This window comes from Perca fluviatilis, chromosome 17 (genome assembly GCF_010015445.1).
Source record: "Perca fluviatilis chromosome 17, GENO_Pfluv_1.0, whole genome shotgun sequence".
Classification (NCBI taxonomy): Eukaryota; Metazoa; Chordata; class Actinopteri; order Perciformes; family Percidae; genus Perca; species Perca fluviatilis.
Genome location: NC_053128.1, coordinates 14,983,827 through 15,008,589, shown reverse-complemented (window position 1 = coordinate 15,008,589; position 24,763 = coordinate 14,983,827). Strand labels below are relative to the sequence as shown.

General features: G+C 41.1%; 1 protein-coding gene across 1 annotated transcript in view; it reads right to left on the bottom strand.

Moving 5' to 3' along the window:
- The window catches only part of LOC120544904 (matrix metalloproteinase-17-like), a 73,444-nt gene extending 54,978 nt beyond the window's left edge, over positions 1-18,466 (bottom strand). Inside the window, exon 1 of the mRNA XM_039778770.1 lies at positions 18,332-18,466. Within this exon, the coding sequence (XP_039634704.1) occupies positions 18,332-18,466 (135 nt within the window). The remainder of the gene's footprint in view (positions 1-18,331) is intronic.
- Positions 18,467-24,763: the final 6,297 nt, after the last annotated feature.

Below are 24,763 nucleotides of genomic sequence, written 5' to 3'. Positions count from 1 at the left end.
CATGTCTCAATTGTTGATTTGAACAATGAGTTTCCTGTTTCAGTGTTGGCTCTGGTAGACTTGCAGGTCAAAGGTCACTGTTCTTTAACTTTGACCTGCAAGTAGAAACAACTGCATCTTGTGTTTGAAATCGGAGGAGTCATTATTCTAACACTGTACATCACCCATTTTGTACAATATTACACTTTCAGACTAGAAACTCCAGTATCAGACTCATGCATTATATTCATTATTTATCTAGGTTGGACCTGTTATATCACATCTTTTTCTGGTCCTTAAATGTCCGTCAGCTTAAACAGACACACACAGACAGACACACACACGCACACACACACACACACACACACACACACACACACACACACACACACACACACACACACACACACAACACACACACACACACACACACACAAATGATTTCTGTGACTATGTATCACCATGGCAACATCTCTCAAAAGCAGAATCGCGTAGCCTCTGTCTAACAATACCACCCTGTTTAGCCCTGATGAACAGCTGCTGAGCCCCTTCATCTTCAGCCTCACTGACAGGAAATGAGTCGCTGGGAGACATTTAACCTCGCAACCTTCCTGACTCTTAAAGGGTCACGAAGTAGCGCAGTCCATTATAGTGTTTTCATCGCCCCTTCCTACCTCAAGGATGAGGTCAGACCTGTGGCCGACCTCACGGACCTTTGACATGTTATGAAGCTGCACTAGAGTAGAAGCAAGTTTTGAAAGGTTAAATTAATTGGAAAAGCGAGGGCTGTGGCATTATGGGTTTTGAGATTCCATCAATTGAATCCATGAATTAATGACAATTAAGGACGGAGCTTTCCCTTGCCTCTTGGGTGCTCTTTGCTGACAACAGAACATGAAGACTTTTGCTTTTGCTCATGGAGGTAAGAGGGTGAGCCGTTCAGGGCAGAAAAAGTTACATTTCATGCACATGGTAGTAAGACTTATTGTGATTTTGACCATTATTATACATACACTACAAATCAAAAGTTTGGAATCAACTATCTTTCTTTCAATCTCCATGTACATAACATTACCCTTTTTTGCAAACCCTTAATACAAAATAACATCTAGCCTATTTTTAAAGAGGAGTTTCTACAACCTATAAGCATGAAAGACCATTCCAAAATATAGAGTTACCCTCTCAGCCATCTGACTGTACCCAAACCCAAGTTTATTCCACCTAAGTACCTAAACAGTTGACAGTTGACTGCAATATTGGCCTGAATATAAAATGATATTTTTCCTGGAAACTGAAAACACTGGGGGTTGTATTACATCCGAGACTTTTGTGTCTTTTTAACAACTTTTTATATGTTCCCCTTTCTCTCTCTGAATGCAGTGAGCATTGGTCCCTGCATTGCAGTGTGAGCCTGTTACATTAACGGAGTGTTGCATTATGGGTTTGTAGACCTTCACGCTTCCAGGTTGGCTAGTTTATTTCATTTCTGTATATTGTGTGTTTTTAAGAGTTAGTCAGCCCCAAAAGTGTTACCACAACATGTTTTGCTGCCATGGAGGAAATACATTTCAGTGCAAACCTGTCAAAAGCATATCCCAATATTTTTACTGCAGAAATTGACTGGGAAGCAAACCATCAGTCAAGCAGCCAGGGACTACTGTAGTTATGAAATATCATGATGAGTAGCTCAAAAAGAGTCTGAAAAGTGGACCAGGGAAAGATTTGCCAGTATGTATGAGAATGTGGCTTATCATTGGACTAATAGTATTTCTGGGAAAATGTCTCAGCAGACTGCATTTTAGAATAACAGTTTTTTTCCTTAAAAAAAGGGGGTATCTCATAATTGTATAATATTCAAGCAAATATGGATGTTAGTTTCTGCTTTTGTATATCACCGGAAGTATCATTTTTCTTTTGTACCTAGGTATATGGTAGCATTTTTGCTTGATAAATAAACAGCTTTGACAACACAGAGAGCAGATATATTGTTCGTAAAAGTTCTGTTTAAACAAGCCTTGATGCAAATATATAAGCCAATAAACACATATCACACGGATGTAAATGTCTCCCATCAATAAATCTTCTGCTTCTTTTGTTGCTCTCCACCGAGGAAATTTCTCTCAACCAAATTCTTTTTCAGAAAATCCTTGGGTGCAATGATGCTATCATTATTCAAAGCAGTTGTAGCAGCTTCCTGTTTTATATCACCAGCTTATTCAGAGAGAGATGGTTTACCCAAAGTATTACACTGGGATGATGTAGGAGCCGAGGAATGAAACCTTGCTTAAGTGTGTCTGACTGAGAAGCTCCTGAAACCATTCCAATGGCACATCCTGAGCGTAAACACAATTCACTGAAGAAGTGAAGGATTTAGTCTCATTTGTGCAAACAGATGAGCTTTAAGAGGGAGAATATATGGGGATAGAAAGAGAGGGGAATTGGGGGTGACATGCAGCCTAAATGACACGTTTAATCTAACAGGAAATTGAGGCTGGATTGCCGAGCGAGAACTAATGTCTAGAAATCATTCATCCACTCTGATGCATTTCCTTCACCTCCCTTTCACTGCTTTAAACATGACCTATCTCTCTTCTTCTTTATATGTTTCCATGCATGTGTGTATTCAGGGTTAACAGCTTACACTCAGTTTTCTAAATTGGCCTGGAATTACTGTATTAGACTTGGAAAATGGTTTAGGGACATCCACTGTTTGAATTACGATAAGTATGGATTAGTCATTTGTGTTAATGAATACAAAGAATTGAATTTCATTAGCATTACAAAATGCCAAAGTTGTGGATTGTTTCTATTCAGAACATAACCTTTATAACACAGTAGAAAAGCAGTAAACCACAGAAGTATGTGTAACAAAGGACCTAATGTTTAAAAGCTGCTGCTGCTGCTACACTCGGGTCAACAGGCAACACCACTGAAATTGAATCAGAGTCGGTCGTGTAGGAGATCATTGACCAAGTTTGTGAGTGTTGTTTAGTGACCATGAGCATAACCTCAACTTGAAAAAGGGCAAACAAGAATGCTCCACTCTAAAACTGAAAAGTTATGTAGCAACTCAAAATAAATTCAACATATAGAGAAAAGTCTGAATTTAGCTCTCAACTGTCTTTGATTTCCACAGCAGGAGCAGCAACATGTTTCACCCCTCCAAGCCTCATTGAGTATGTTTACTTGCACACCAATATTCCACTATTATTCTGAATATGACAATATTGCAAATTTGATACAGGTCATGTACACAACATATTCCGGTTGGATATTCTGAATAAGGCCTTTTTCCGAATATAGCATTTTCCGATTAAGACGTGGGATATTCCGGTATTATTCAGGTTTTAGAGTCATTCTTTGGACATGTATACAGCACATTCGTAATTTGCGTCTCAATCAGGGTTTTTACCACAGTTTACGGCTTATGGTCAGCTCCGTGCGTTGCTATGGTTGCTGTACACAAATCAACCAGCCAACAGTTTGCAAGGCTGTAGACCTGATAAGAAGGAGAAACACAGCTACTTTTAAACATTATCAAAGACTTTGATATCAACAGGTTTTTGGATATGCGCAAACATCGCTATGCTGACCTTTTCAAGAAGCTGGATGAAGGAATGATAGAGGGATGCTGTGTTTGCACAGTCCAACATGTCCACCACCGCTGGTAAACTTTGAAAAAATCTTATTTTGCACGGGTACATGTAAACGGGAATATTAGTGGAATATTCACTTTCATTAGCCATGTAAACAGCTTAGTTGGAATATCGTCTTTTTCGGAATAAGGGCAAAACCCAGAATATTATGTGCATGTAAACGTAGTCATTGTTACCCCACAGTACAAGTAGGAGTAGTAGTGCATTGCCAGACCTATCTCCAATGTGCTGCGGAGGAAGGTCTGGCTAATCCACACAACGTTCCTGGATAGGAGAATAAATGGTCAGGGGTTGTTTGCATCTCTTTAAACCAATCAGAATCATCTTGGGCGGCGCTAAGCTCTGGACGCAGCGAGCGTGGTGCTGCAAAATGGTCTTGGGAAGGAACTTGTTTAGGTGGAACATTTGCAAAGAAAACGCCACATACAATATTAAATTAAGTTAACTATTAAATACAGTAACATGAGCCATATAAATTAGCTGGATACATGGTTAAACGTAATTTGCTCTTACCAGTGTATCGTCGTGTGTGTTTTGTCCATAGCAATCGGCCCAAAACAGTTCAGCCCCAGTTAGAGATTAAAAGCCGTAAACATATTCTATTTAAATCATTCCCAGAACGAACCAAGCAGGCCTGCTTTGTTGCACTATTAAAAATGTCCTAAAAACATTTTAAGCCTGTAACGTTGCTCAGAGGTTAATGTTGCTTGATGCAACCAGAGTTTAAAGTTATCTCAAAGAAAGCAGAAAGTGAGGGACATCCACCAGACCTATCCCGTAAATGAACCGTCTTAAATTCAGATTAATGTTGTAGTGACCCATTAGGTTTCAGAAAAACAATAAAAATAAAAATAATTCTGCATAAACACATTCCAGACAAGTTATTCACAAGACAATTCATGCGTGATACAGTAATCCTCTTCAGTTGTGTGTTGCTACAGTAGAACTCTACTCTTAATGTTACTTTTTATTATCTGAAACTCTAGTCTGAGTAATGTGTTTGATCTCCACAGATACAGCTTTGGCTAGTGGTGTAGTCATACCGTATATGTATGGGCCTATGGACCAGGATGGGCCTTGGGGGGCCGGGGGGGATCTGGGTGTTTATAATGTTTACCATTTTTGTAGATTGTAATGAATGGAATGACAGGTGCCTCGATATGTTGATAGGTGCCTTGACCAAGTGAATATTTAACATAAGAGATGCCGTGAAATGTTCCTGTCTGTTACAATAACAGTTGATCCTACACAGTCTACGACAGCCTGTAGACTGCTCACAGTTGTTGTCAACTAGATAGTTTTGGCAGACAGCAGCAGACTTGCATTTGTGCTTCCGTTATTGAATTTGTACACTGCCTATTGCTTCAATTATTTATTGAAAATATGTCATGATTTTGAGTAATGAACTCGCTAATGGAAAACTATGACTTCATTCTGCAATGTGAAATCAAGAGAATCTATCATCATCATTTGACTAATATGAAAAGGTAGTTTGTTTGACGGTTGAAGAGTTGTCAATTAATGACTTTTGTTTGTTGTAAAAAGTAAACTGGCAATCAGACAAAACTGTATTTTATTTTGTTTATATTGTTTTCTCCACATTTTTCTCTTCACTTTCTATAACCAGAAGCATATTTTGAGCTGTCCTCATCGGAGTAGGACTTCTTTAAAGGGATACTTCACCGATTTAGCATTCAGCTTTGTATCAGTAGAAACCCGATAGTATTTCTGAATGACCGTGCTTCCCTCCCTCATGTCCCCCTGAGATGAGAGATCTCTGCATTTGGGGCCGGGAAAAAAATCTTCCAATGACGTAAAATGACGATTTTTGAAGCTTCGCTAAACAGGCTCTCGGTTTTCAGCAGAAAACATTTACAACAATTATGTGCATTCAAACTACCGGACGTGTGTACCACCGGGATACATCGGTACAGATCGGAGAATATGGAGGAAACGTTATTACAGACGGAATACTCGGCACACTACGTGAGCTTCGCCTGCACGGAGACCAGCGGTGTCGCTCAATGCCGCTAGCCGGCTAGGGGACATCCTCATCGGCTAGGTGGAAAGCTAACGCTAGCTGTCCACCTGTCCCATCCATCCTGCTTGCAAGTGTCTGCTCATTAAACAACAAGCTGGACTACATCCTCCTTCAACGAAACTCCCAACGTAAGTTCAGAGACTGCTGTGTTTTTGTTTTTGTGAAAACATGCCTGAACAACAGTGTACCGGCACCGGGACTATCCAGCTACCAGGCTGCTCTCGTCGGCCCGTGGAGGTGGGCTGTGTTAAACAGACTGGTGTAGAAATAAAATCCAACTAGCTACTGCTAACTGCTGGCGGAGCTTGTGACTGTAAAATGCCGACCATTCGACATTCCACGCTAATTCACGGCTGTGTTTATACTCTGTGTTTAGCTACACCAATGCTAGTATGCGTTAGCTGAACTTTACGGATCCTGCTTGCAAGTGTCCGCTCATTTAGACCACAAACTGGACTACATCCAACTTCAACGAAACTCCCAACGTGAGTTCAGAGACTGCTGTGTTTTTGTTGTTGTGGAAACATGCCTGAATAGTGTACTGGACTGTCCAGCTACCAGGCCTGCTAGCCCTCTGAGCTAGAGATGCTCTGTCGCCGGGTAAGGTGGGCTGTGTTAACACCGAGTGGTGCAGAAATGTGGTGATTTGTATCCATTTAACTGCTAACTGCTGGTGGAGTTTGTGACTGTTAAATGCCGACCATTCTACATTTCACGCTAATTCACGGCTGTGTTTATGCTCGGTGTTTATTAGTATGTGTTAGCTGAACTTTACGGAGTCTATAAAGTGTGTGTACTAAATGTAGCCTGTTTTTATATATTTTAAATGTGTAACACCACTTGAGTCACGATGAAACGTTGTTTTGTGTATATGGTTGAAATGACAATAAAACACGCTTGAGTTGAGATGAATGCCTCGGTCTGTCTGTCAAGCGGTAGGCGTGGCTTGGGAGTGGACTCAAAGCAACGAAGCAGGTGCATTCTGGGATTTGGTGTTTTTCATCCATATAAGACCAAAACACATTTTCTGGCTTTTCTCGGCCTAGAAGGCACCAATTAAAAAAAATTCACATTTCTACTACATAAGTGACCCAATTTAAAGATATATTCAGCTTTCCAGCGGTGAAATATTCCTTTAACTGTAATGAGCAGTGAAAATTGATCATCAGTAATCAATTTTGCGTTGCAACAGGAAACACAACTTTTGGATGCGTGGGAGTATAGAAATCTGGCTGAATCCGGTTTTACCGCTCACTTCATTTAATAATCTGGATATTATTCAGTGAAAATAAAAACGAAACAATAAGCCTTTTCTTACTAAATGGATCTACATCCACATTTCCTTTCATACCTCAAATTATCCGGGCATGTTGACATATTTACAATATTTCCTGTGGACCCACAATACACTTAGCACATGGCAGGGCCTCTGCTGCTTACAGTAACAAATATTTGACAAAGCCTCTGCAATAAGTGGGCGTCAGAAAGAATACAGTATATAAGCCCTTATATGGCTTTATGAGTGGACAGCAAATAACAAATAATCCCCAACACAGTAGAACACGTTTTATGCTTTTTAGTGACCAGTTAGCTTTGGTGAGATTAAAGGAGGGGGGCTATGTGCCTCCCTATGTGGCTATCTGCCACATGGCGAGTAAATGTTTGTACCAAAATAGTTCTATTTTTCAGTCTTCATTTTGGCGAAGGTGCAGCTACTTTCTTCTTTTCCTCTGCTGTCTGCATGTCGGAGCTTCACGGGGGCGGGCCGACAAACGCACACAAACACTGGCGCACACACCAGACGCCTGCCACCACGTCACTTCTGTTTACCTCAGGCTACTTAATTAGCTAGTAAGTGGCGATTTTTGGCAGCCAGCCTTCCAAAAGATAGAACAATGAAATTAAATGTTAACTGATCATTAACCATTGACCGACAAGCAGGAAACCGAGTCTCCGTCCGGGAGGCTCTGACACATTTTCCCCACTCCGTGTCTGCGGACAGCTGTAGGCTTGTAACCGGTTAATGTTCTGTGCATTGTCGGACACGTGCAGCCACTTTCCTGAAACCGCTTGCGAGACTGACAAGTCCACAGCAGCCTGCGGCGTTTATGTCTGAGCCTGTCTCCACCGCCTCCACCTGCAGGTTGTCAACTGTGTGGTTTGGAAAGAAAGGGAGAAAACATTCCAGAGTAACACGGCGGATATCACTCATATAACTTTTTTTTTACGACGACGACGTAGTTAAGACGGCAGGCGTGTGTTGCTAGGCGGCCGCCTTAACTGCAAAGTGCTGCGGGAAACCATGATATAATAGATTTTACAGTCTCAATCCAAACAGGAAATCCACTGCTGCTTTGGCTGACAAGGACACAAGAAGACGTGGACATTTGTAGAGTAGTCTTTATTTTTAATTAGAAGAGTTACAATTTGACTACTTTCCTCAGATTGCAGGCAGTGAACAGGGCAGACAGGCAGCAGAGAAAAGGGATGGCTGACAATAAAAGTAATCATTTAGCCCACTATGTTGCAAGCGGATGGCATACACGCATCCCTGCTGAAACACTCAATCACTTTACTTCAGGAAGTATTTTTTTTACTCCTGCAGATCCAATGAGCATATATAGTAATGGGACACATGTCTGACTTGTTGAAAGAATACAGTACATTTTGATGGACGTGCTTATTCCGACACCCAGTTTCCATCCAGTTAAAGGTGTGAATGTCAGTTCCGAGATACTTGGGAGGAAAATCTGTCCTAATTTGCATGTTTGTGTTTGTGAGAGCGTGACAACAGGGATTAGGATGCAACTGTAAGTGAATCATCTAATCCCTGGTTTAGGAACAGCTGGTTGTACAGAGAGCTGAACTACTGTCTGTTCATTGGAGGCAGCCAGCAGGAAGGTGGAGAGACAGAAATGTTAGGAGGAGGAGGTAGAGAGAGAAAAGAGACGAGAATACAAAGACACAGAGAGAGGGGGTAGAGAGAGAAAGAAACAGAGTGGGAGACAAAAGAAGAGAGAGAGAGAGAGAGAGAGAGAGAGAGAGAGAGAGAGAGAGAGAGAGAGGAAAAACAGTTAATGCTAAAAGGAAAAAAGAAATGCAGAAATGCAGAAAAACCAGAAACAGAGTGCCGATTGAGAGAGAAAGAAGAAAAGAAGGAAGGGGAAGACAGAATGGAGAAAGAGACCAGAAATAAATCAGTTATTGGGAGAAATGAGCTTGAAGCAGGACATTGCAGAATATATTTACATGCACTGCAATACGCTAGGGCCTCGTTAACCAAACCGTTTTATGAGTAAACTGTATGCTACTCACATTGCCACACCAAACCTCATTCATCAGTTTCTTCTTGTGTTTGACAGTGTGTTTGTTTAGAAGCACTCCTGCCCAGAGAACACAACACAACAGAAACCCCTGTCTCCTCAAGACGTACGCAAAACACACATTAATCTAGAAGTAAATCAGCATACTTGTTAGATTAGATGTCCACTAATAAAAAGACACACCCACATACTATTTGCAGTGATGCAAACAATGACTGGCCCTTCTGCTTCTGACGATATGATAGTTTTTTTTGGGGATGACTTTTTTCTTTTTTCAGGGACTGCAGGAACCTCTGCTGAGACTGGTAATTAGTCCCTTGTTTGCCATTAGCAGAATTTGCCTCATCTGTGCCAGCAGCAACTCACCTCCAATTTTTGAGAGGCCGTGGCAAGATGCACCAGTGGCATCCCTGTGCACATATCATTGTTGCATTTTTTACTCCTTTGGCAAATCCAGCAAAGCCTTGAGAGTGCACAAAAGGCAGACACACATATTCAACCCTGCAAATACATATACATTCATGAAAAGACGTATATAGTATCGCAATATTTTTCGTGGCAATACTGTATCGATACACAGACGCCAAGTATCGATCTATTATTATTTATGCGTTGGTCAGTTTTGTCTGCTTGACAATCCCATTTTGCAGTAATAAAATTGAAGTGACATGAACAACAAACGTTTATCTTTTTAGATAAAACAGATGTTGACAAAGAAAAATCTGAAGTTGGAAAAAAGGTAATACATTGCAATATATCGCAGAATATCGCAATATGTTTAAAATCGCAATAATATCGTATCGTGACATAAGTATCGTGATGATATTGTATCGTGAGGCCTCTGATGATTCCCACCCCTACTATCCAACCTGTTATATGTCAGGTTATAAATCATCTCAAAATAGAAGTATGGGTGGATGGATGGAGATTTCTGGGTATGAACGAAGGAGTGAGGGATGATATAAGGAAAGAAAGGGGAAAAGAGAAATGGGACTTTAAAAAGTCAGCCAGAGATTAAAGATAAACAAACTGATGGAGCCAAATAGGACTGGAGCTTAAATTAACAGACATAAGTTTCAGTGTCTCCAGTGAGGAAAAAAAGACCCCAAACCTTCTTTGAAGTTCTTCTATCTGTGGCATGGCACTCAGCCAAAGCCAACTGACACAAGGATTGAATAAAGCTACCCAGTGTCCCCTGATAGTGAGGATTATGGAGAAAATACACATACACAAGCATACACACACCTGACAGATTTGAACTATCCCAGAGTCAATCTTTAATTTGTTCTTTTGTGGTCTCTGTGTGTACCAAAGCTATCCATTTGGCACAAAGTTCCAACATTTGATATCATTTTTATGTGAACCAACATGTCCATCATTATTGTTTTAGGATTATATTCGCTCCAGTCACAGTTTAGGCAGGGTTTGAAGAGGCTTTGGGCAGAGACGAGCAGGGTTAAAATCCTGAATGCTCTTTTTAATTGCATCATCTCATCATTTTTGAAAAATCTCAAACTAAATCACAACCAAAGGTCATTCACCATTCCATAATAGTTTTGCTGTCAAAAACCCAGTTAATCGATATGACATGTAGATGTTTTTCATCTCTGTGGCCTTTATGGCTATGGAAAAACATCAAATCCACTTTACGAAAACCTGGGACAGTTTGCATCGTAAAATGGTATTATATTGTTCTACTTACGTGTATGCTGACTTTAATAAATAAAAATAAAAATAAAAGGGTGCCTGGATAGCTCAGTTGGTAGAGGTTTACTCCTCGATGCAGTGGGCCTGGGTTTGACTCTGACCTGCGGCCCTTTGCTTCATGTCATTCCCCCTCTCTCACCCCTTTCATTTCTTCAGCTGTCCTGTCAATAAAGGCCTAAAAATGCCCCCAAAAAAATAAAAATAAATAATCTGTAGCTCAGCTGTAGGAGGGAATACATGAATGTGTATTTATAGATTGTTCTTGTATGCAGTTCATAAAGCCCACACCAAAGCCATGAAACAGCTGCCATGTGTCACTAAAAAAGACAATGTCTCTCTAGGGTCAGCTGAGGAATGTCTCCAGTATCAAACATGCAAAGATTGCAGGAAAGATTGCAAACACACCACACACATACATGTAGATGTGTGTGATCATCTTTATATGTGTTTGACTCCTTATTTAAACTAAAACACTAAAAGAGCATGGTCCTATTCAGCAAGAATTACCCCAGTCCAGACTGCAATTGACACAATCATATCAACTGCAATACACACAGTCATGAGTAGCACTTGAAATTTAGCAGACTGTTAGTCGTTCATTACATTCACTTGATGGGAAGTTGAGTAGCAATACTGGATTAAAAGAACGTGGGCCTAATTGCCAGTGATAGTTGAATGAAGACATATCTTATCTCTGCCACCCACTCAATCTCTCTTGGTCTTCCCTCACCCTCCCATCTAATTATCTTCATTTCACTTGAACCTTTAGAGAAACTAGATCATGAACACATAACGGTCTTGAAGTTGACTCCACAGATGACAAGCAATTGTGCTCATCCATTCCCCTTTCCTTTTTGTCATCATCCACACCACTATGACTTGTTAAGAAATGACAAATGAGACAAACTATGACATCACCAGTGAGGCAGCGACGCACACACGCAATCATGCATACATACATTTTAAAGAGACACACAAGAAGAAAGTGACACACATGCACACACAACCACATTTATTATAATTCTGCCAATTTCTGCAAGCAATTTCAGAGTAGCTTTGTTGTTGCTTGTGGGTTTTCTTGATGGTACTATTAAAGCAGTCTATTGGCAGTTCAGTTGGCAGGGCTATGGATTATTTTAGGCTTCAGCATGCGAGTCAGCGCAAAAACCAGAAACCACTGTAATTACAAGATCTGGTCGGCCCTTTGAATAGCAATGGTAACCAAAACCTTGATCTAGTCGAAGACAAGAAGAGGCGGGGCTCCTGGGGTTAAAATAGAACTGTCCACATGGAGTTGATTTGAGGTTTTCTATATGGGGAGCCCTGGAATGGGTCTGCCTAAGTAATGAAGTCAGTTCAAGCCATTGGAAAAAGACTATCGCGTGCAGCTCTGTTGTGGCAAACAGCACTCACTTGCCCACAATATTAATCCATCACTTCTGTAAAATCAAACATTTATAGGGCTAGATCTACTGTGTCTGCGTCTGCAAATGAGCATACTAGATATGATACATACAAATGAACAAATAAGATGCAACCTAGAGTCTTTGAGTCACAGCAGCATTGTTCAAAAAATCTGTTCAATCATTGTACTATTAAACACAAAGTAACACAGCAGAGATACTATAATTCACTTGTTTCTTTGTATATTACTCTGAAATGCACATGCAATACACAAAGATATTTTAGACTGGTCTGTAGTGTTAAGTCAGTCTTGACTTCGCTCTTAGATTAGTCTAAAGCAATTTAAGACAGTTTCAGAAAAATAAATTGATTTTAAAGCTAAACGTTTTGCCACTAACCCCCCAGGCTAACTCAGAACTAAGACCCATGTTTCTTAAAGTACTGAGCCTTGCCACATTAAGCAGCCTCAGCATCTCAGTTCACTCAGTTTTTTGTATTGTTAAACTGAATTTTCCGAGTAAAATGTCCTTGTAACTGTTGAATTCTTCCAGAACGTTTTCTGCTGGAGTGAAGGGAGCTTAGCGGTTTGATGTGGTTGCACGGTCAGCCGTGTTTTATAGGAAAAAATCTTAATTTATCCAGAATATAAAGCACATTAGTCCTACTGGTCAAAAACTAGACAGCTTTGTGCAATGAATGAATTTGGACATATATCTGAAGTGTGACTAACTATTAGGTAGATCTAAGCAAATTCCTCAGAAACTTGCAACTCCCTGGAGAGCTGTCACACTTGCTGCGATCACAGATTGGATGCGAGCGGATTGAAGGACTGGTTGGTTTCCACAGTATCTCCCTCTTCCTGAGAAGCTGTGAATGTGCTATATATTACATGCTGAACTGTCTCCTGTGTTCACTGTCAATCATCACACAATGATATATTCTACTCTACTGTGCAGTCATCTCCCACTCCATGAAAAAAAAGTGTCCATGTGCTTGGCCTGGATATAAGCCCCATGATACAGCGCTACGGACAGAAAGGTCACAGAGCTTGATGGAAGAGGGAGAAAGGAGGAGCTAAAAGTATCCAAATGATCCAACATGATACTGCAAGGAAGACAAATACAAGTTTACTAACTTTTGTGCTCTTCTACTTATCTGCAGTTATGTCACAGGCTGCTGACGACAATTACTTCATATTATTACACAACTTGGTTAAATACTCGATTCAGATTGGTCATTCGCAAAATTCCGCATTTCTTTATAACAGACCATTATAACAGACCATTATAACAGACCATTATAACAGACCGTTGCCATAGACTCTGGCGTACAATTTTGAAATCAACAAAAATTGTTATCAATATTTGTGCTCACACAGCTAAAGAGCAGATCACAAAGGGAGAGAGATGGTGGAGGAAACAGGGATCACTGACAGCGCTAATGGCAACAGTGGTTATCTCACTCATTCCACCGGATAGCCGTGTAAGAAGCAGGATAAAGTAGAGCGAGACGGTCATTATAGCAAATGAACCCCTTCAGGCTGATTCAAGACCTGCATCACCCTGTCGGGGTTCTAATTCGCAATCATGACCGCTTCGCTTCACATTATCCCTTACATATCTCACAGGCCTATAACATCCAAAAGTGAACTCTCTCCCTAAATCACTACGCTGGCACATTCAAGAAACAGTAGTCCCAATGATATATTCTCTTTCTTTTCATTTCATACGTTTCCTTTCTTGGCCCCGTCTGGTTGGTTTTCTATTTCAATTCCTCCATCGTACTTTCCCTAGACCATCCATGCATTTTTTCTTTTCTTTGAGAACCCTCCACCCCTGGGTCTCTGGATGTAGTCAGAAGAGCCCATGATGTGCTGGTAGAAGAAAGCCTAATATCTGGATTGGAAGAAGAAAATGAAAGAAAGGAGACTGAAAGAGTGGAGAGAATATGATACTGGTGAAATGCGCACTCATGAGAGGCAAAGAGCGAGCTAATGAGGGGTGGTGGTACTGGTGCCGGGCAGGCTAGTTGCAGGAGAACTCTGTATTATGAGGCCGAGTAGGAAGGGAGAGTAATGGCGTTTTTCCATTACGTGGTACCTGCTCGACTCACTTCGACTCTACTCGCCTTTTTGGGTTTTCCATTATGAAAAAAAAGTCCCTGTACCTCCCAACAGGTACTTTTTTTAGTATCACCTCCGTCGAGGTTCCAAGCGAGCTGAGGCGATACCAAAAGGTGACGTATAAACTTGCAGACTACTGATTGGTCATAGAGAATCGTCACTAATCACTGGGTCATCATTGCTAGCGACAGACGGTGGTGTCCTGAACAAACCCGCCATTTTAAAATAGTTTAGCCAGCAGTGTTTTATTTGCTGCCTCCAGCTTCTTTTGAAACAAAATTTGTCTTCTGGCTGCGGCAACAACAACACACCTTTGACGTTCTATGTGTGTCGCGTTAGGTCACAGCAGTTTCCAGCGGCGGCGCTATGACGACCAGCCGCGCTCGCCTCACACATGAAGCAGTACTTAATCTCCAATGGAAAAAGGAGGACGGGGCAACGCGGCCGAGTCGAGCCGAGTAGAGCTGCTACTAGCAGTGGGTAAGTGCCGGAAGTGGGACTGATAGTGAAAGTATGCGGAGCAGGGTGGCATCTACCAGGCATTTTTTTTCTTTTCTATTCAGCGGACACAAGACCAGATGGTGTTCTCATTGACGAAAGTATAAAGCAAAATGAGAATCAGAAGCAGACTGGCAGGGTGTGGTTGTCCTATCAGGCATACGCCGCACACTATTGTTACAATAACAAAAATTTTCCTCTGTGAAAAAGATTAAATGCTACACAGACATTCTGTAAGGTCAGTTTCTACAGGATTAAATAGTATTTTAGATACTTTTATCAGCAGCCGATCAGGTCACCTTACTCTATCTTATGACAGCTGCTAAAGCAAGTAAAGCACAGCTTCCAAATAGTCCCCTAAGCAGCTCAGTCGTTCTGTACTAACGCAGAAAACAGCCATCATGATATGATGAGCGGAAAACATAGTGCAGATGACATTGTAGCTGTTATGTAGGACTGCTGAAATTGCTAATTGTTGCTCTGCAGTAATATACTGGGCTAGATAACAGCAAAACTAGAATCTGGATGCCTCAGAGCTGTGCTTAAGTTTGTGGTCCAGCTAATTACGGTCGCAGTGTACAGTACTTACAAGGAGAGACAGATGCATGCAGCGCTCAAGCTCGACTAAAAGCCAAGTGATGCAGCACAGTGGCTCTGAAGTGTAATGGGACTGGGGAGCAGCAGAGCTGGAGATTAGGACACAGATCTGTGGGTAGACGGTTGCTGACCAAGTACCAAATGTATAGCATTTATGAACACAACTGGGCTGAAGTGGGAGAACCCAATCAAACCCTCAACAACCAATTATCCACCTGCTCTCAACAGGAGAAGTCTTATTTAAAAGTCAGTCAGGCAGTCGTAGGGGAGGAGTGCGTTTGTGGACGAGTGCTAATCTGTCCATCTGTCTGTCCCACTCCCTTGGTCATCCTAAACCCCTTTTACACCTAATAAACAACCAGAGAAAAAATCTGTCTGCCTTTGTCAATAAAAACAGTTATCCCACTCAGGTGTACGATCCCATTCGCTCCTTTTTAAAACATCATCGTTGGTTCAGGGAAATGGGCTTTTTTGTTATTTTCTGATATTTTATGGACAGAACAACTCAATCCTTTAAGAAAATAATCAACATATTAATCACTGATAATAAGTGTTAGTATCTGCCCTACATTAAATTCCACTATTTTGACTGCAAAGACTGGTAATTTGTCGCTTGAAATTTACAGTACATGAGGTGACCAACCCCGATTTGCAGGTCAAGCGACCTAAATTTGTTTGAAAAGTGAAAGCTCTTAAGAATAAACTCAGATCAAAAATTAGTTATTGGCAATCTTGAATCTTGAAAATAAATCCTCTAAACATGCATTAAGCAACACTTTGGATATGAACACCAAAGTTGACTGTTTTCCAAATATGTGTTTGTTTGTGCTTCAAATCTCATTGAGAATACGGATTCAGCACCCTGCAGCTTTAAGCCACTTTTCATTGATTTGGTTTGTAGGTTCATAAAAAAAAACTGAGAAGCTGCTCCCAGCACAGGAGCACATACAAACCAGTTTTGCAGCATGGAATTATGGAGGACAGAAGTAAACACATGGCTGATGAGCAGAGTTGAGTACCTCATATAATAAACACAGATATTGTTCTCAGTGCAAACCAGGAACAAAACAGCAGTGGACTTAAACTGAATGTTTAGTGAGACAAAGACCTCCAGTGATGCCCACATTGCTCTGTTTCTGATGGATGGGTAAGAAGCCACATGTTTGCTCACACACTCAAACACAGCTTGATAAGGGATAACAGGCAGCTTTAAGGATTGCCTAACCAAACACCAGCTAATTCACATCCAACCACCCAACATGTTGGATCTTCAGTGAGAAAAACAAGGCTAAAGCAGCTACTTTTAACAACAGAAAAATGTAACAATGACCAACAATACAAGAATTATTTCTTTAGAAAAGTCATCTGCTGCATAGCCCATCTGCTTGCCAAAGGACATGTCCTGTCACCTTCTTATGCACCTGTCTAACCATTTCCTGATGAAATTTTTAGTTGACTCAGATCACCTTTGGACGATTATTGTCTGCAGCTAAGAGTATCTAAGAGCAAGGAAATTAATGGTTGTCTTGTGGCAGCACACATACGCAGTGAGTTAGTGGAGATGGTTCAGCAATAGAAATACCTCAGCACTGTCTTTGATAATAGGGTTCATCCTTTAGCTTGTCTACTGAAAAAGAACAGACTGGGGCTGGGCGATATGGAGATAATCAAATATCACGATATTTTTGACCAAATACCTCGATATCAATACCTTAACGATATTGTAGTGTTGACTATTGGTGCTTTCACAAAATATTTATACAATGACATTTTTGATAAATAATCATCAGTAATGTGGATATAATGACTGTAGTAAGTCTGGTAAGTTCAGAAAATGACATAACTTTACCGTAATGCAGTCTTTAAAACCAGGAAAAGACAACACTTATGCTATATTATGATATCTAATCTAAGACAATATCTAGTCTCATATCACGATACCAATATAATATCGATATATTGCCCAGCTCTAGAACAGACAGAGAGAGGCACTGAAGAGACAGATGTTGGATGGGCAGCAGTATAGCATGAATCCATCCATGAAAATGAGAAATGCATGTTGATGTTAGAGCCATTAAAGCAAACAATTAATTAGGACGTTACTAATTAGCAGATACTTGTTTTATCTGCAGGTGCTCTGTTCATTAAACCCCAAAAACAAAGCTAAAGTATATTGTGGGTCTAACATATTGATGAAAATATATTTTATATTAGCTTTAATTTGCTCATTGGGCGTGTTAAACATAATAAAGCATACATTCACGAAACAAATTAGGTGAATATTCATTAAAATAGACTTGCTCCCTTTTTTTGACAATAGCTTCTAAAATAAACTACTCACGATTAACAGATTACACTCTTTAGCCTGTATGTTAACATTTTGTCACTCAAACAGTCAAAAATTGGTTCAGCATAATCTGCTGTTCCATTACATCTCATTGTAAACAACTCTATTTTAAACCCAGTAGGCTAACTGTTCAAACTTGGCCTCAGATGACATATTGGAGCATGAAGAGGAAATAACCAATAACGACTTATGGCTTGGTCTGTCACTGTCCTGGAAGTGAGCCCTGTTTGCTATTCATCAGTGCAGGATATATACTATGTCAGCATGCTGTGGAGGAGGTCGATTTTCCGCCGAGGCAAATACATTTACATTTATTTATTGCAAGCCATTACAGGGATTTGCTTTGGAGAACAGGATCCTATTTATTTATTTCCCATCACATCCAAATTGCAACGCCAAGCTTGCCACCGTCCATTGGACTGCTGCGACGTGTTGAAATTCAGATCAAGTAGAGGACAAAAAAATTGCCTCCGACATCCAAAAGTAGGGTAAACTGTCCTTTCTAGGAGAGGGTCTGGTAAAAAAAACAAAAAAACCACAACCCACCACTATACTGTATGTGGAGTGGTGGTATCAAGTGCGAAAAACTTCCTAAAAATGGTCATAGGCTAAGTAGCAAAACTTCCCACCCCCATGTAGAAAAGATAGAACACTTACCACCCCAGAGTCCAGCTGCTCGGTAGTCTGAGACGGAGCCGCTCCGGTCAGAGGTAAAAGCCACAATATCGGCACCAACAGCAGCATCTCCGGTGAAGTATTCCTCATCCACTTGTGAAGAACCAGAGAAACCATGATGCCCTATGACAGGCTGATCCTGCAGGGCTCAGACACCGACCCCGACAGCAGCATCCACGGGATAAATCACACGCCGACACTCCTGTAAAATGTGCCCGCACACATCTACCTCACTGTTGAGCGCAAACACATGAAGCACATTAAAAACGGTGGCGATATATGGACGGTTAGGATTTACAAGTTTGTTTTTCCACCAAACGGCACTTGTAACTGCCCCCTACGTGGTGGTTATCAGATGAAAAATATTCTTGTCCTATATCAAGTCCGTCAGAGGTGATGTCCCTGTAGCGAGCTCCCCTCCTGCGCGTGCAGTCTCGAGCACTGGAAAATGAAAGCAGCTGCGTGCGGTTTTGTCCCGAGCGGCGGCAGAGACCGCGCTTTGACGCACACACAGTGAGTGCATGAGTATTTGGCTCGGAGGTTTCAAGGAAAGGAAGGCGGGGAGGAGCGGAGTTGAGCGCCTTTTGAACCCACTTGGTGTCTCCGAATTCGTGATGCGCCTCGTGCGCAATTCGAGAGTCTGGGTTGAGACCAAAAAGACAATATTTTATCTGTGTTGCTCTATCATCGTTGTATGATAAATGTGTTGAGTGGGTTTGACATGCCTTGGAGTGAATCCAGTTTTGAACTGAACTAAGCTTGAATTGTATTTGATCTATTCCCAACATGGAGCACAGCAAAAAGAGGAGGACAGGAGTAAAAACTAATTTAGAATCTATTTCTAAAACGAAGAAACTTTTTGCTTATGCTGCAGGCTAGTTGTTTGTTCTGTGCATATCTAACCAGGCTCACCTTTCTGATCATTATAATCACCTCTGAATTTCCAGTGGTTCTGGTGCCAGTGGGGTCAAAAGATGTGAGTCAATACCCATTGCCAGATTGCAGCCTTTAGGTGCCCTGAGGCAAAGATGAGATATGGCCTCTATTGACACCCCAAAACCCAAAATATGCACTTAGTGAGTAAAATATGAATTATAAGGGTATTAACAATGTTTTTTTAGCCATGCTAGCTCTCAGTTGGTATAGGTCAATTTTGGTCCACACTGAAATATCTCTGCTACTGTTGAATGGATTGTGGATTATGGAATTGTGCACACATCCCCAGGATGAACTGTAATAACATTGGTGATCCTCTGACTTTTCATCTAGCACCAGCATCAGCGCAATACTGTGTATGTTTGCATGTTATGTATGCTCACTAACATTTAGCTCTAAGCCCCCTTTGTAATTAAGTGCAGCATTGACCACACACACAGTAAACTTGGGACTTTGCATCCACAGTACTGGGACAGTTGTCTGTTTTGAGTTGTTGGCATGATTGAATTTCAAATTTTTTTTTATTCTGAACTCCCTCTTGTCATTGTCTTGTCTAAAACGTAAAATGCAATAGTGACTAGCTGATAAATGTATAGACAATGCCATGACAACACCTGAAGTAAATATGCATGATCTTTATGATTGCTAAGAAGGCCTAGTTTCATTTTCATGCAATTATAGTACATCTTGTTTATTCTAATTTGGGGTACTTTCTGAGTTAAACTCAGAAAGTACCCCAGAGTTTAATTGTCTTTGTTATATTCATGATGATGCAACATAGAAAGAGAAGATAGAGTGTCGAAAAGCATCATGCTAAAGCTGAGAAATCTCAAACAATGCTTGAAGAACTCAGTTCAGCTGTATCAAACATAGATTAAAGAAAATCTACCCATGAGAGACATTTAACACCTAAGATGCTGGACCTGAAAGAGCAGGAAAAGCATGTCACGAAAAATGAAGCATCTCTAGTGCAAACCGTACAGGAGGCAATGTCACTCTCAACTTCCAGTTTCAAAACCCTCTGTGTTCTCTGGTGACGCACTGAAGTTCACAGAATGGAGCACAAGCTTCAAGGCTCTCATAGAGAGACAATGCTCAAATCGTGCAGATATGTTCTTTTACTTACATTGGTGGAGAGGCAAAGTCTGCTCTTGAAGGCAGCTTCTACAGGAAGGATGCTGAGGCTTATTTACAAGCATGGGAGAAGCTGAATGCCAGATACGGTCACTCCTTTGTGGTCCAACGTGCCTTTAGAGAGAACTTTAAAGGTGCTCTAAGCGATGTTGGGTGACGGCACTTCTTGTTGATGTTCAAAGTATTTTCAAACAAAACGAGGCTAACTCGCCCCTCCTCATCCCGTCCCCTCTCCCTCTTGTCGGTTATTGGCTGGAACACTTGTTATGTTTCGTGGTGCAGGTTGGTACAGTTCGTTTTTGTTGGCGTTTGTGGAGCCTGGGCTGTCTACAGAGACCGCGTTTTTTTGTTCAGGGGACAGGTAGCTCGCGGATAGTGAGGAGATGTTTGCTGTATGTGACAAAAAATGTTGTAGCCTAAAAAACGCGTGACATCGCTTAGAGCACCTTTACAGGTGGCCAAAAATTGGTGGAAATAAGTATATGAAGCTAAGAAAGTTCAGTGATTTCCTACAAACTTGTAGCAACGCTATGCTTCATGTCAAGGGTCTTCAGGTACTGAAGTACTGACTGCGCAAAAAAATCTGAAGATGCTAGATTGTAAGAACAAAGCCATGTGCGCCATATGCAAGAGGCACCAAGCACCATCCAACTCTATTGCACGAAGATCATCCCTCAGCAGAAAAGTCTTCACACAGTGTCCTGCAAGTTGAAGAAAACGCATCCTCACTATCATGCTGTGTGAAGGAGGTGAAGGTGGGAGCACATCAATGATTGTGCCAGTATGGCTCTCATCATCTAAAGGTGTAGACACATATAGCCGACGGCCGACCGTTGACAGGAAACCCCGTCGATATGATCAGTCGCGTCCCCGAGGTCCAAAGAACTGCCACAGAACAGACCAAAAAGACGAGAGGAGACGAGACGTAATACATCTCTATAACAGCAGGCGGCGCTAATCTGTAATGTTGCCCAAGAAATGAAAACTGGCAGCTGATTGGACGAACGCGTCACATGGGTTTGTTTTCTCCGGAAATTCAAAGCCAGACTGTCATGGCAGCCGTTCAGAATACGATCTCATACTGTACTAAAATATGTTTCTGAAAACATTTTAAGCGAGAAATAGGCCATGCACTTGCTGAATCTGTCTTCATTTCAGCTCAACAAAGGTCAGTTTAAAAGATTTTCGTCAGATTTTGAGAGACTCTAGTCACCTCATTCCGCTTGCCATTTCCGGGTGAGTCCCGACTGCCCTGCCGGCGACCGAACATGTCAGGTCGGCCAAAATGAACGCCAACAGCCCCTCAGACGGACGACGGCACGGGACACACCGAACAGATTTGAGTCACTAACCTCGCCAGAACAAAAATATATAGTTTTCATACAGACTTTTGTATACATTATATATTCTAGTGTATTATCATAATTTGTTTAACATGTGCAAATACATTTTTTTTACCTCAACCTCAAACCAGATAAAGACTTGTGCACCCCCTGTGATCTTTGCCGCCCCCCTGAGGGGTGCCCGGACCCCAGGTTGGGAACCACTGGTCTACAGTATACGGACAACGTTCCACTTCCGGGATTGCTCCGCCGGATCACGCTCTTTTCCCCCGGATATCCGTTACCTTCTGCTTTCTTTGTGTTGTAATTTTAAACTCCGGTGGATTTATCAGGACTGTGATTAACTGCTCCTCAGATCTCTGCAGGGTAAATCCAGACAGCTAGCTAGACCAGTGGTTCCCAACCTTTTTTCCTTGGCGCCCACCCTACTTATGTCTAAGAAAAGCTTCCCTCCCGGAATACTATGTGGACTAGCCAGACCCTCCCCTCAGCGCTCTGGAGGAAGGTCTGGCAAAGCGAGACTATGGAGCCAGTAAAACCGAAGGTTTCCACTATGATGCCATTAGAACTGACCTAGATGTGACTGGTCTGTGTCATTGTATTTCAGCAAGGGAACCAGGAAAAAAAGAGCATATCACAGGAAGACATTCAATTCCTGCAAGTCTTAAAAGGAAGAAACCCTGAGATGTCTCTTACTTTCAAAGCACGTCCTCACTTCCCAGACAAAAAGACGCTAGTCTTAGTCCGGCTGAAACACCTTAGAAAAAAGGTTAGGAAAAAGAGGTACACCTCAGCAAGCCATCCACTGTTGAAAAACCCACTCAGAAGTTACTTCTTTTGTAGAGCAGCTAAAGCAAAAAAAAGTCTTTCAACTCTGTTCAGTCACTAACTCATTTAACCTTTTCCTAGTAAAGGAAGTTGAGTTTAACTCATGTATGGGGGAAACAGTGTTCTCAATTGTTATTATAACACGCAACTGTGTGTTGAGGTAATTTTGTTGTTGTTTGGTACACTGTTGATTAACCATATCGCTAAGGTTTCCAGATGTTCTTTGAGTGACCTTTAACTGTTTTTGGCCAATAACTCCCACATTGTACATTTAAAATCCTTGCATGAACGGTGCACATAGTCCTGAATATAGCTGAATGTTGTGATATAGGCCATGCCCATTTCTGCCCCGCTGAGGCTCTGTGCAAAATGTGTTGCCTATTGGCCACTAGGTGCCGCTTTTGTTGATCTTGCGTCATCAGTCCAATATGCATAAATTGTTGCATGTATGTGTCTAAGGAACCTCATGATTAAAAACCTCTGTGCTGCTCTCAACCTGTGACATGCATGGCCTGCATGGCCTGCTGGGTATGACGTGTGCAGGGATTGGACCCAGTTAATACCTGCTTGCAGGTTTCGTTATTATTATTTGTTTCTATACATAATTAACAGAGCTTTCTTATGTGATCAGGGGCCTATTGCACAAAAGTAGAATAAAGAAATCCAGGATAAATGAAAAAGCGCAGCTTGACTTAGTGTGATCCACTCATCGCGGCTCAATCGGTTGCACGTTTGCCGAGCCAGGATGAGAAGGTGAAGCTATGTCAAGCCAGGTGTAGATAGCTGGGATAAGTGCACGTTCATGGATTTCTTAAATAGACCACGGTATCGATCACAGATTTACTGATGCAGAAATGGAAAAGACGTGTGCAGCATATGTTTCACCCGTTGAGCAGCAGCTTCTAATGGAAATTTAAGAGGAGGTGAAACATATAATATGCAAAAAGGGAAATACGGCTGTTATCAAACGGAAAAAAAAGCCGGACAGACAATAGCGGACTGACTGAATACGTATGGATTTAAAAAAATCTACTTAGACACTCCACGTTTTAATTGCTTTAATATGCTTGTTTTATGTGTTGGTTTTATTGCTGTATCTGTTTGTATGTGCTAAATGTGCTGGTTTTAGTGTAAAGTGTCTTTGAGTAGCCTGTAAAGCACTATATAAATAAAAAAAATAATAACTCTTGTTCCTGGGAAATTTATAAGGACTAGGCTTAATTTCAAAGCTTATTCATAATGCGAGAATGTTTTACAACCATATGCACAGATCTCCATAAGCTATGTCTAATTCTAAATATCTTTCTACAATTAATGTTCATACAGAACAAGCATGACTGGACAAAAACTAGAAAAAGAAGTGACTTCAATACACACTGTAAGCATATCTGTAAAACAATGTAGCCTGTTATTATTCATGTTTTTTTTTCTCACTCCCAAGCTCCAAGATGACAAGTGACAGCACCAAAATAAAATGATTAAGAAGCTTTGTGGCGTTCCAACACATTCTCACTCCCATTTGGTAAAAAAGGAGGTTTGATAAGGTGCCATTGTCGTCGTTATTGATGCTAAAAGTCCGCTTTTAGAGTCCGCTGCACCGTGTTAATCTTAGCCTGCCTGTTAGCCTGCTCTGGACCAGGCTAGCTGCAAAGAATAAATCGCCATGGTTACTTGGCTGGGCTTAATTCAACCTGCTTTTGTGCAACCAAGTCAAAGCTAAATTCATCCAGGATAACCTGAATATCCCGGCTTAATCCCTTATCCTGGTTTTGTGCAATACCCCTCCGGTGTGTTTTTACCAATTGTCTAACAAGGTTTATATTTTTCTGGTCCAAGCTGAGACAGGGTCATAAGAGTAAATGAGAGAAGGCAAGGTGAGAATTGCAAGGGATGAAGAAAGTGGGAGTAAGTAATTTCTTAGTCTGAATACTCTCAGTGCAGCCTCCAGTCAACTAACTGTTTTTGGTTGCTCTTTCACTGCATTACCAGAGTTAAATCTCAAATTAGATCAGTACAAAAGGTCATTGAATTTTCTATCCAAATCGCATTTAATCAATATCATATATACATCCTTCTTTTTTATATTTGTGCCTTTTAGGGACATGGAGAAATACTACTGCTACTACTGCTACTGTAATAATAATAATAATAATAATAATAATAATAATAATAA